This window comes from Exophiala dermatitidis, assembly GCF_000230625.1.
Source record: "Exophiala dermatitidis NIH/UT8656 unplaced genomic scaffold supercont1.9, whole genome shotgun sequence".
NCBI lineage: Eukaryota > Fungi > Ascomycota > Eurotiomycetes > Chaetothyriales > Herpotrichiellaceae > Exophiala > Exophiala dermatitidis.
In genome coordinates, this window is record NW_008751654.1 from 98,217 (window position 1) to 110,269 (window position 12,053).

The following is a 12,053-nucleotide window of genomic DNA, read 5'->3' on the forward strand; positions in this document are numbered from 1 at the left end:
AGGTCAGGCCCACCGCGTTTTCCTGCTCCTCACCGATAACAGAGTCGTATTTCCTTCCGTGGGCTACTGTTGGTGGCCTACTACCGAGCTGATGTTCCAAGCATATTTGCTGGACGACGACATCGTTCTGGAGCGACCTGCAACTTGGGCTTATTTGTGCAAATGCAGCTCCATTTTGTTTCACGCCTGAGCTATGCCTTTTCCACCTTTAGCGGCGGTCACGACATCTTGCCGTCTCTTCCGGCTGTCCTCTGCAAAGTCATGTTTTCTTCCCCTCCGATCGACAACGGCGCGACGTTCTCTAGCCTCATCTCGAAATTAGCGCGTCTATGGACTCGTCAATGCCATTGTTTTACGGAGTGTCTTCCGGTTGTGCGTCTGAATGAATCTATGGAAGCAACGGGAAGCTGTCCTGGTAGAGCAATGAAGGGATACAACAAGTTTTATGATGGCTTTTACGTGAGATTTTCCCACTACGAAGACGATCTACTCGTAGTAGTTCTGCACCTTCAGTCCTTTGAACTCGAAGGACGTACCCTCGCGCTTCTCTACCACGTCCTTGTAATGGACATCCTTGACACGCGCCCGGACATACTCGGTGCCCGTTGGGACTGGCCTGTTGGGGTCCTTGTCCTCCTCCCTGAGCAGACCCAGCCGCTCCAGCAGCGGTGACGGAACGGTTCTCATAGGAGTGTTGTCGCCTGGTCTGACGAAGTACAACAATCCAAGCCGCGGGACATTGATCTGGTCCTTCGGCGGAGTCACAACTCTATGGACCGTCGATTTGATGAATCCTGGCGCAGAGAAGTCAGAGTGGCTTTGTTCATGGTTCGGTAGCGGATGATACATACCATTGGTAAGGAAAGTCAAGGTGTCGGCCGCATTACATGTGATGCCCCCCTCGACCGGCTTGACCCATTTCCACTGGCCTTCGGGAGTCCGAATCTGCAGACCAGCAATGTGCTGGGAGAAGAGCAGGGTCAAACTGCCGAAATCCGTGTGACCGCCCTTGGTGTAGCCTTGGGCGCGATCCCATTCGTCCTGGGTGCGCACATTGTAGATCATATAGCGCAGGTGGTCGTCGGAGACTTGGTCATAGTCGTGCGCGTTGAGAAGATAGTCCTCGGGCAGCTCGAGGATGATGGAAATGAGAATCAACAACTTGCGGATCACCTTGTCGAAGACCTCACGGTGGAAGCTGGCGATTTCGTCGTAGTGGTCCCGCACGATGTCGTGCTTGGGAACATGCGACAGCGCCGGAATGTCCTTTGGGATGTTGAGCTGAGACGCGAGAGTCAGTGTGTGGCATATCAACTTTCAGAGGAACCTTCACCCACCATTTCAACGTTGTCCTTGACGCCGGTGTCGCCGATCCATCGCGAGTTCTCCCGGTAGCCAAAGTATTCGCCTTGGGCAAAGTTGCAAGGGAACTTTCGCTTCTCCTCGAGCGGCTGCTTGAAAAATGTGTTGCCTATGCTGAACTGACGGAGGACCTTTTCGTCGTCCAGGCCCGTGTTGACCACGACCCAGAACCCAACGCGGGTCACGGCGTCATACAGCTGTTTGGCCAGTTCTTGCTTGCCGCCGGGCTCGTCGAAGCGAGAGAGATCGATCTTGGCCAGCGGCGCCCAGTCCAGGTCTTCAGAAGTAGGAGCTGGTCGGGTCCATGGCTTGACCAGAATCCGGCTCGTGTCTGCCACGGGCTCTTGAATAGCGACTGGTGCCATGGTCAGATCTAGATCAAGAGAGACAAAAAGATCTCCCAGGGTCCTAAGGTTCAAGGGTGTGTGAGCTGGACGATACACTCCCACTCACCATATGCCAGATGCAGTACACATCTCCCTTTTATATAAACAAGCGACGATCTAGTGCGGGGTTTGGCAGAAGCTTTGGTATCGAGTATTCGGCTATATCAACATATGCAACCCTGTCAAAGACCCTGAACGTGGGTTCGGTTGGTGGTGCATCTCCATGTCTGGATATTGCGTGCTTTCACCCCAATGCGACGTGCTCCTGGGAGATAACACCAACCATACACATCAATTTTATTCACGGTTACATTTCCGCTTCTCTTGATCATCGCCCCCATCTCTCCCTGCAGTGGTTAGAGTGCGTGGGATGCATGATTGTTGCCCTATCAAGACAAGTTACTTCTGTTCGTGCCCTGTGCCTCCGGAGCGACGCGTCCTGGCATTATCGCCGCCGTCCTTCTCATTAGGGAGAACGCTATGTCTATGCTATACTCTCGAGGGGCATATTGTGGAGCTGGAGTATCCTAGCAAGTCGGTCCAGGTGAGTCCAGGAGTCGTCCGGCAGGCGAATACTTGCTTGACGCCTTCGCAGCAATCAATGTCGTGATGAAACTGCTCGGACATCAAACCGAGGGATACCTGGTATATATGGGATGGAAAATGGGCATATCCCTCTATTCTCTCCGGTCGACAGCCACTTTGTTGTGGTTGTGGTAAGTCGGATACATCGTCCCTGCTCCTTGCTTCTTTCCCTGCCCGACCGCCTCTAGCCTTTCAAGATGGGCATCGAAAAGAGCTTGAGTGAAACACTCACAACCACGGTCGCTGTGTCGCCGGGCAGTGACAAGAGTGTGATCACCGACACCGACACGGACCGGGACTTTGTCATCGACCCGGTGGTCGAGAAAAGGGCACTGCGCAAGGTTGACTACTGGCTGGTCGGGTTTTACTCGATTGTGTACATCTTTCGAGTCATCGATTCGTCCAACTACTCGAACGCGGCCATCATCAATCTGGAAAACGGAACGGGCATCAAGAAAGAACTTCATCTGGACCCGAGTCAGTGGGCGTGGACGCTGTCCATCTTCTCGTACAGCTACTTGATCTTCGAACCAAGCAACACGGTTCTCCTCAAATTCTTCCGGCCGTCGCGATGGATGTTCATCCTCATCCTCTTCTGGGGCATCTGCGCCTGCTCTTCCGCAGCAACCCAGAGCTTCCAGGGCATGATGTGTGTGCGCTTCGCCATCGGCCTGGCCGAGGCTGGCTTCTACCCTGCCGTGCTGTACCACATGGCTTTCTTCTACAGGCCGACCGAGATGCCATGGCGGATCGCCCTTTTCTACGCGTTTGGCCAGTTGTCGAGTGCACTCAGCGGCCTATTGGCATTTGCCATCAGCTTCATGGACGGACTCGGCGGCCTTGCTGGATGGCGGTGGCTGTTCTTGCTGGAAGGCCTGCCCGCCATTCTCTTGTCATTCGTCGCTCTCTTCGGTCTCCCGGATTACCCTCACACGACCAGGTTGCTCACACCGGAAGAGCGTGACACCATCGTCCAGCGACTCTCGTCGACGGCGCCGTCTGGCAAAACAGGCAACTGGGACTGGCACGCGTTGAAGAAGCTTTTCAAAGACCCCACTGTCTACACATTCTGTGTTTATTGGATCGCCCATGGAATCGGTGGCTTTGGAGTCGGCTATGCGTTGCCCACCGTTATCTACCAGCTCGGATTCACCACGACCGCCAAATCCCAATTGATGAATATTGTATGTCCTTCCCCGTTTTCGAGTCCAACTTCTGAACATGACATTTGCTGACCATTGCTGTCATTGTAGCCGCCCTACGTGGCATGTTTCATTCTTTTGAACACTCTCGGATGGCTGATTACCAAGAAGTGGATCCGACCATGGACGACTGCTGTTGCCAGTAAGTACACTCCGCATACTTTGTTCGTTCGTCTCTGAACCAGCAATCTCTGGCTTTCTGACGCTAACAACGAATTTGTTCCCAACAGTCGAAAGCACCACAATCATCTGCTACATCATCCTCATTACAGTCCACAACCCCGTGGTCAAGTACTTGGCTCTGATTGTGGCCGTGTCGTGTGCTGGCTCAGCATATCCCGTCATCTGGCCGGAGCGGATCCGCGCCCTCGAAGGCACCGTCTCGGCCGGCATTGGCATCGGACTCACCAACGCCATGGCCCAGTTCAGCGGCATTGTCGGCCCCCACGTCTACAGCACCATTTACGGGCCGACTTATCGCACGTCGTATACCGTTTGTCTGAGCCTTCTGCTGGTGTCCATCTCCGCCATCCTGCTGTCTTGGCTACTCGTTTGGCGAAAGGACCGCAGAATCAAGTCGCTAGGACTGGATGAGCTAAAGTAAACGAGCAATGGATACATTGGTGCCGGGCATGATCCGCCACCCAACAAGACATGGCCAGCTGAAGCGCTGCCTCGACGAGCGATCTGCAGGGTCGACCAGACAAACAATCAAAAGATAAGACAAAACAATCCATTGAACCCATTCGTTGAACGGGCAAAAGAAGAACATCCTCGCATAACTACAAGAACTCTGCTTGTCAGGTGAGAGGGTGATGTGCTAGGCACAAGGAAGAGCGACCCGTTTATAGACTGACGAGGTATGCCATTGGGCTGTAACAAATAGACCAAAAGCAATCTTTTATCCTGACATACATTGTGACCATGTATGCTCTTGCACATGTAGATCCATTGGTGGTGTTCTGCCATTCTGCCATACCCAATAATCATTGCCCGCGTCTCTTTGATGCATTTCATATAAATTCAATTTCTCTTTCCAAGCAATTGTATATGCGCAATGGAAAAATAACAAAAAGCCGCGGTGCTGTCACAGCCCAGTGGTCAAGAAAGAGCCCTCGCACATTCCACACATGGCGTAGGAATAGGGTTCGATACTGTAGGACAAACAAAACACCCTGTCCAAAATTTAGTCCTGCATTTGGCGATTTCATCACAGCTTGGCCCCTTGTCTCCTTAACCTTTCCCTTGCCTGATCCCTCAATTGCCTGCGCAAGATCTTGCCGGATGGGTTCTTGGGGATGGCATCGAGGAACTCGACACCACCGGCCAGCCTCTTGTAGCGGACTACCTTGGTAGCGACAAAGTCTGCGACTTCCTCGGCCGTCAGTTTGGCGCCTCGCTCACCGACCTGACGGACAATAAAGGCACGAGGCTTCTCGTCGCCGTCTTCGGTCGGCATACCGATGACGGCGGCGTCGGCGATGCCGGGGTGTTCGAGAAGTAAGGCCTCGAGCTCCGCAGGGGCGACCTGGTTGCCCTTGACTTTGATGAGTTCCTTTTTCCGATCGACAATAAAGAACATCCCCTCGTCGTCGACGTAGGCAATGTCGCCTGTTTTCAGCCAGCCGTCCGGCGTCAGTGTCTCAGCCGTCGCTTTGGGATTGTTCCAGTAGCCTTTCATGATGTTGGGTCCTCGACACCACAGCTCGCCCACGGCCGAGGGGCCCCGCTCGGTGATCTCGCGCGTGCCGTCCTCGGTCATGATCTTGGCTTCGCAGTTGGCGTTGGGCTCGCCGACGGAATGGTTGGTGGACGTCAATCTCGGGTCCCAACCTAGTAATGAACAGGTACATCTATGTTGGCAAAAGGTCAGTCTTGACTCTTGAATCGACCAAAAGCATACAAACAAAAACAAGCCAGAAGAGAAGTGACTTACTCGGTCATGCCCCATCCTTGCTTGAAGTTGAATTGATTGCCTAACCGCCGCTCGACCTGTTCGCTAATGTCCCTGCCCAGAGGTGCGGCTCCTGACCCGGCTGATTCGACAGAAGTCAAGTCGTACTGGTCGACCGCCGGGTGTTTAGCGAGGAGAACGGCAATGGGCGGAACCAGGGCGAGTTCGGTGATGCGAAATCTCTGCACATACTCGAGGGACTTGATCAGGTCGAACTTGGACATGATGTAGACTGGAATCTCGCGGTGGAAGCCGCCAGCCACGAAGCGGGTCTGTCCATAGGCGTGGTACAAGGGAAGGAAACAGAGCCAGGATGCACGCGCGATGCGGGCTTCAGCGTCAGGCCATAGCGTTGCAAGATGAGCCACTTGGATCGTGTTGGCAATGTAGTTTTTGTGCGTGATTTCCACGCCTTTGGGCACACCTGTGGTTCCGCTGCTGTAGTTGAGGGCAATCGTCGTGTCGGACTCCCCTGGTCCAGTCAGGTCGTCCCATTGGAACCCCCTGGCGTCCTGCTCCGGAGCAATCAGCTCGCTCCAGTATCGACATCCCTTCAAGCCGCGGGTTTCTGTTTGTGCATCGTAGATGTTGGCGTTGTAGACGAACACGCGCTCGGAAGGGTCCAGCCCGGCCAATCTGGCTGCTTCGATGCCTGTGTCTATGGAGCCGTCGGCGCAGAGCAGGTAAGTGGCGCCGCTATCCTTCAACTGGTGGGCCAGTTCACGCGCCACAAACGTGGGATTGGCACCGGTGAAGATGCCGCCTGCACACACGACGCCCATGAAAACCACGGGCACGAAGAGGTCATTGCCACTGTAGAGTAGGACACGGTCGCCCTTCCGGTAGTGTTTGGACCTGTGTAGCCCTAACGCGAACCGTTGGGCCCATAACCGAAACTGGTCGCGTGTGAGATAGTGAGTGTCCGGGCGAGCAGCGTCGATGAAACTCCGTTTCGACCCTAGGGGATGATCTGGAGACTCGAAGAGGAAGGTCTGTAAGGAGCAATCCGGCACGGGGACTGTCCAACGGGATTTGTAGGGCATGTTGAACAGCAACCACGAACTTAGGGAACGGTTTCGGCCACCAATCCGGTACAACGAGCGCAAGTCACGGTCTCAGGACCCTCGACCTAGGACGACAGCAGAGAATAGGATCTGTACACCGTCTCAATTGGAATGAGAATCACAGGCACTGGCTGGAAAGGAAGAAATCAGAAACAAACACCATACTAGTACCTTATATGCCATGGTTCAGTGGCCGAGGCACACTGCTGAACGCCACGAGCATAGATTCGGTCAGCAAGGCCACCACCTTGAAACCACCAACGGTATGCCAGGCTACAGCGCTTCATCTGCCGCACAAAAAGGAGACTGGCGCGACACAACTGAGCACCCCGGTTGTAGACCATTGAAAGCGCGGGGATGCCCAGAGATGCCGCGGCTCATCAGGCTGCGCACGTGACACAAGTCAAGGCTGCTGCTTACTCAGTGCTGACAAATACTGTAAATTGTAGAGCCAAATGCATGGCAGCCTTGTTTGGACATACCACAGAATTAAATGGCCTCTATATAAGTCAGAGGGTATATATGTGGCTGTATTTTTACCCGCATTTCGCTCATCAACCCGAGTGAGTATTAAACCCAGCCGTCTCTCGTTGTCTCGTGAATCAGTCTTCTTCGCGCGTAGCACCGGGCGCCAGCTCATATTTGTCGTACAGCTGTCCCGGGTCGCGGCCCAATCGTCCAGCACTGCTCCTCAGCTTGCCTCTCCGAGCATCCAACAAGGGAGAAATCCACTGATCGTCGACTGTCCCACCCATCATCTTGTCACCCTTTCGCAAGTACGTGGTTGCACCGAGGAGAGTGGGTTGGAAGTTGACGTAGATGGCCTCCCAATGCTTGCGATCCACCTCGAAAATCTCATGGTTGATGCCGATGTGGTCGTTTTGCTTGATCGTCTTGTTCCACCAGTCCCAGGCCTCGCGGTGCAGAGGACTGTACGCATACTTGTGGATGTCTTCGGTGGACCGCCAGTAGCTCAGGAAGAGGAACTCGGTGGCGCCATTCTTGTCCTGGTTGGTCCAGTTTGAACCTCCATAGAATCCATTCTCGATGGCCGTATCGTCCAAATTCGAGATCATGCCGGTCAAAAAGCCGCTGATAGTATTCATGTTGGGAGAGAAGATGCCTAGAGGATGATTGGCTTTGGCACCCAGAAGGAAAACCACAACCTTTTCCTCTGCTGCGTCCTCATGGAAGTTGCCGTCCTCGTCGGGGATTTGTGGGGAGACTCGGTGCAACAAGGCTCCTTCGAGCATGGGGTTCTTCTTCCAGCCCCAAGTGACAGCCATTGCATCGAACACCCGTGCACCGAGCATGAGGATCAACGGAATGGTGGCATACAGTCGAGGAACAATAAAGACGACAATGGACTGGAGAAGAGCGCCCAAAAGGAGCCAAGTTGAGAGCGAGAAGTTTTCTCGGAGAGCCTGTATGACGATCAATATCATGTTTTTTTGGGTCGTTCATGTATACAAGAGTACCAACTTACATAGGCGAACTGCCTGCTCGCACTTGGCCATCGTGACTGTGATTTTGGTCGCTCGGCCGACGGGGGCAAGACGCTTTTGAATGTCATTGGTGTAGATTGAGGGTTAGTTCTTCCGAGCAGTAGGGGGGATTGTCAATGTATTAATGTATATGTGTACTGTGTTGTAATAGAGACTGGACTGGAGTTGATCGGGGACATGGACCTGGAGCACCCCCCTTGTCTTTAAGTATACAGCTTGCTCCCATGTTTCTTGATCCTCTCCACGGCCGAAGGCTTGGTGGAATAAGAGCCGTACGTAAGGTAAAGCATGCGAGACTGGACGGGCACTCTCCGAAAGCGAGTCGGACTGGAGGTGGTGCCGACTAGTAGACGAGACATGTCCAAACAAGCTTCAGTGACAACAAAGGTCTCTCGAGGGGATCTCGAGTCTGGGCGTCTGCGGCCGTACTCCTGGCAAATGACGTCTCTAGGCGCAAAAGAGTGTTCAGGCTTCCGAGTCTAAACATCGCATGGACGCGAATACGAGCGGCGAGGCTGCTGGAATGGCGACTCTGGATTGGAAGAGACACTGCGCACGGTGAAGGCTAGAAGTCAAACCACTTGAGTTAGCTACTAGTGACTAGCTATCTACCAGTTGTAGATAGTAGTGGGAGTCGTGAAGGCCCCCTCGGCCGTAAGATGCGGATGGACGTTGGAGAGTCGTAGAATGGAGGCGGAGGAACTTTGCCCGGGGTTGATGTCAGTAGCAGGCGCTTCGAAGCCACCACTGGAGGCACCAGCTTTACTAATGACCCGTCTCGAGCAGACACCAAAAGTTCTCCCTGCCTACCAGGCTAGGTATCTACAGCAGATCCTGGGTAGGCATGTATTATGTAGCAAGGCATAGCGAAGGCGGTGCTGGCAGGTAAGGTCCCCTTCAAGTTGCAGTTTCGCACTGTAGGTAGGTACCTCTTCTCTACCCCCAGACTTCAACTGACCGTGCCGGCACGCTCGGACTGCTGGCGAATCAAACTTGAACACAACTGGAACTAATCTGAGACAGCAGCCGTTGCGTTCAAGTGAATAGGTACTGACACCACTCACACGGCACGTCCGACACTTGGTTCTATACTGTAGCCAACCTGGATTGCGCGTACTCTTTTTCATCACAACAAGCCAGTGAACAAGTCAATTGTAGGTGGTGCAAATCTATCCGCGCGATTCCGGGGTATCTGGTCTATCTCTGGGCAGCCGGTCTGGTCTGGATCATGATCTTCTCTCTTCCCAGCCTTTGCCTGAATACACCATGTCTAAATACTCTAGGCTCCAGCTTTATGCCTCCTGACTTAACCCAACAATCAATATAAACGCCAGGACCCCTTTCAAGCATGCTTTTCAATGCAATCAATGCTCTTCCAATTCTCTTGGTCTACGCCTCGACCTAGGACGCAGCAGGCTTTGGCGATTTCGCCGGTGGCACTCCCAGGCCGTTGCGGTTGCGGAAGAACATGACACCGGCTTCCTCGCCGGTGGTGCCTTCAATGGGTTCAACCCACTGGCACATCCGCATGGATTTCCACATGCTCTTCAGGAAGCCAATCGCACCGCCCTCGGTATCGCTGCGATAGTGCCGACCCATGACCTTCTTGATGGCTTCGCTGGCTTCGTCCGCGTGGTAAAAGGGAATGGTGCTGACATAGTGGTGGAGGACATGGGTTTCGATGATTCCGTGGAACAACTGCCGTCCAATGAAGCCGAACTCGCGGTCAATCGTTGCGGCTGCGCCTCGAGTGTAGGTCCAGGTGGTGGGAGTGTAATGGGGCAACGATGGGTCGGTGTGTTGCAAGAAGGTGATCGCCACTGGAGTTCAATGTCAGTGAAACAGAACCAGCAAGAAATCTAGAAAAATGACTTACCCAACCAGTGGTTCACCCACAGATATGGTGCCAGATACCACACAAACAAATTGGCAAAGCCGTACGTCTTGCCAACCCAGAAGAGAATGCTGCCCATAATCAAAAGACCAAGGTCACTGAGCACAATCAACTTGGCATCCTTCTGCTCGTACAGTGGGCTGGATGGGTTAAAGTGGTTCACACCACCGCCGAAGCCGTTGTGCTTTCCGATACCACGGCCTTCACGCTGACCTTGGTGCTTGTTGTGGCCGGTGACATTGGTCAACAGATACATAGGCCAGCCTCCCAGTTGTTGACTGATCAGATGGTACGCAGTGGCAATGGGAGTCTCCTCAGTCAGCTCGTCAATCTGATGGAGCAGATATCCCCTCTTGGAAGCATACTCCTCCTTGGTCGGTGGGACAAAGACCATGTCACGTTCCAAATGCCCGGTCGCCTTGTGGTGTTTGCCATGAGAGATTTTCCACGAGAAATACGGCACCAGCAGAGCCGAGTGGCAGATCCAGCCCACGGTATCGTTCAACACCTTGCTGGTCGAGAAGGACTGATGGCCACACTCATGGGCCAGCACCCAGACTCCGGTACCGAACAGACCCTGGATCACGGTGTACAAGAACCACAGTGCACCTCGGACGGCGGTGGAAGGAATGTATTCCGGAGTGACGAAGCGGTTGAAGAGGTAGAAGGTGGTGGCCAGACAGGCTACATCTCGGGCCACATAGTACAGCCCGGTGACGGCTGAACGCTCGAAGCAGTGCTTGGGAATGGCTCTGTGGATGTCACCGATGGTGTAGTCTGGAATCTCAAATGGATTGCCATAGCTGTCCACCAGCTGCTTTTTTTCGGGCGCCTGCTTTTCTTTTGGAGCGGCGTCCTCGGAGGCCAGAGAGGACAATGAGGTCGACGAGGGCGAGGACCGGGGGCTGTCGAGAGGAGAGATGTTGGCAGACGAGACTGGCGTGGAATCGCTGGACATCATGCGGCGAAGGACTGCCTCGGAAGGCAACGCAGTCGAAGTCATGGTCGATAGAGAGGGAACGACCTGGCGAAGGGGGCGAGTGGTGAGTACAGGTATTTTGTTGGGACCGAACTCGGAGGCAGGACCGTATACGGCGAGTCGAGCAAGGAGCGTCGTAAACAAACACGGCGAACCAGGACAACGAGAAGGGATCAGAGAGTGAGAACAGAACAGAACCTGAAGCACCACACCACACTGCACGAGAAGAAGGGAATTAGAGAAAGCAGGTGCAGGAAGCTCCTTGAAAATATAGCAGGACGGCGGGTGGCATGCAGGTGGTCGCCGTCTCAAGCATTGGGATTGAGGAGAATGCGGTGGTGGATCTGGCTTCTGCACCGCACTGTGGTTCGCAGGGGCCCAGGGCAAAAAAAAAATTGGGCAGCCCACTGCACCGAGCGAACCTCAACAGATGCCCACGCTGTGGCTCTGGCAGTCACTACGAGGGTTGTTAGGGGACCAGCACTAAATTCAGGGCCGCCTCTGCCCTGCCAGTGTCCACTGCAGCCCGCCGGCAAGCCAGAGCACGCCCTGCACTGTTAGGCCCTAGTGCGTAGTAGGCGTAGTCCGGGACCCTGGATTTTCGCTCGGCCTGGCGATGATGGGGGCCCAGCTTCAGGTGGAACTGGAAAAGGGCTTCAGAAGGACCAGCCACAGCGTCTGGGCTTTCTCCCCGAAGATCTGCCCCTGAGCATCTCCAACCACGCCCCCAGCTGATACCCGCGTAACGATCCAGACGATTGGTGCTGATAATACATTGTACAACTATATTGTGATACTACTAGTAAATCGCGTATAGCTTCTCCAGCAGCATGATGATGCGCAAGTCATCGAGTCATCAAGTACACTTAGTTGTATAATCGGTGATTTTAGGCCTATCACCTGAGATGCGGGAATTTTAGCAGGCAATCTTCCCTGGCCGCCGTTTCACGGTCAGGCAACGTACCCAACAAACCTCTGGGCACAACAAAAGCAGTCATCGCACTGCAATTACTGTTGTACTACTGAAAAGACACTGTTGCCGTTTGTCAGTCCGTCGCCCCACGGACTGGCATCATGTTATGGCCTTCTTTTCTTGACCGTTCTTTGCTGGAGTCATGGTCT

The 12,053-nt window shown here is 53.9% G+C and overlaps 5 protein-coding genes across 5 annotated transcripts; 1 reads left to right on the plus strand and 4 right to left on the minus strand.

Annotated features, from left to right (window-relative positions):
• Positions 1 to 186: 186 nt before the first annotated feature.
• HMPREF1120_09208 (gibberellin 2-oxidase) lies at positions 187 to 1,917 on the minus strand. The gene is made up of 3 exons (XM_009163487.1): positions 1,338 to 1,917; positions 852 to 1,281; positions 187 to 794 (listed from the first exon to the last, which is right to left on the minus strand). Exons 1-3 carry the CDS (start codon positions 1,725 to 1,727, stop codon positions 487 to 489), a joined length of 1,128 nt encoding a protein of 375 aa, XP_009161735.1. The 5' UTR covers positions 1,728 to 1,917; the 3' UTR covers positions 187 to 486.
• Positions 1,918 to 2,530: 613 nt separating this feature from the next.
• HMPREF1120_09209 (retrograde regulation protein 2) lies at positions 2,531 to 4,139 on the plus strand (the record flags this gene model as incomplete). Its single annotated transcript, XM_009163488.1, has 3 exons — positions 2,531 to 3,517; positions 3,587 to 3,677; positions 3,766 to 4,139. 3 exons carry the CDS (start codon positions 2,531 to 2,533, stop codon positions 4,137 to 4,139), a joined length of 1,452 nt encoding a protein of 483 aa, XP_009161736.1.
• A 152-nt stretch (positions 4,140 to 4,291) lies between these two features.
• HMPREF1120_09210 (4-coumarate-CoA ligase) lies at positions 4,292 to 6,876 on the minus strand. Its single transcript, XM_009163489.1, has 2 exons — positions 5,472 to 6,876; positions 4,292 to 5,388 (listed from the first exon to the last, which is right to left on the minus strand). Exons 1-2 carry the CDS (start codon positions 6,530 to 6,532, stop codon positions 4,746 to 4,748), a joined length of 1,704 nt encoding a protein of 567 aa, XP_009161737.1. The 5' UTR covers positions 6,533 to 6,876; the 3' UTR covers positions 4,292 to 4,745.
• Positions 6,877 to 7,155: 279 nt separating this feature from the next.
• Positions 7,156 to 8,126, minus strand: HMPREF1120_09211 (uncharacterized protein; the record flags this gene model as incomplete). The annotated part of the gene is made up of 2 exons (XM_009163490.1): positions 7,156 to 7,977; positions 8,040 to 8,126. 2 exons carry the CDS (start codon positions 8,124 to 8,126, stop codon positions 7,156 to 7,158), a joined length of 909 nt encoding a protein of 302 aa, XP_009161738.1.
• A 1,333-nt stretch (positions 8,127 to 9,459) lies between these two features.
• HMPREF1120_09212 (omega-6 fatty acid desaturase (delta-12 desaturase)) lies at positions 9,460 to 10,955 on the minus strand (the record flags this gene model as incomplete). Its single annotated transcript, XM_009163491.1, has 2 exons — positions 9,460 to 9,878; positions 9,935 to 10,955. The coding sequence occupies 2 exons, from the start codon at positions 10,953 to 10,955 to the stop codon at positions 9,460 to 9,462; spliced, it is 1,440 nt and encodes a 479-aa protein (XP_009161739.1).
• Between the last annotated feature and the right edge of the window lie 1,098 nt (positions 10,956 to 12,053).

Bases quoted from the DNA above. Each gene is read 5' to 3' on its own strand.
- HMPREF1120_09208 (XM_009163487.1), bottom strand. From the start codon at position 1,727: ATGGCACCAGTCGCTATTCAAGAGCCCGTGGCAGACACGAGCCGGATT. The intron at 1,282-1,337 runs GTGGGTGAAGGT...CTCGCGTCTCAG, and splicing joins TCAAGGACAACGTTGAAATG to CTCAACATCCCAAAGGACAT. The intron at 795-851 runs GTATGTATCATC...TCTCTGCGCCAG, and splicing joins CTTGACTTTCCTTACCAATG to GATTCATCAAATCGACGGTC.
- HMPREF1120_09210 (XM_009163489.1), bottom strand. From the start codon at position 6,532: ATGCCCTACAAATCCCGTTGGACAGTCCCCGTGCCGGATTGCTCCTTA. The intron at 5,389-5,471 runs GTAAGTCACTTC...TTGCCAACATAG, and splicing joins CAAGGATGGGGCATGACCGA to ATGTACCTGTTCATTACTAG.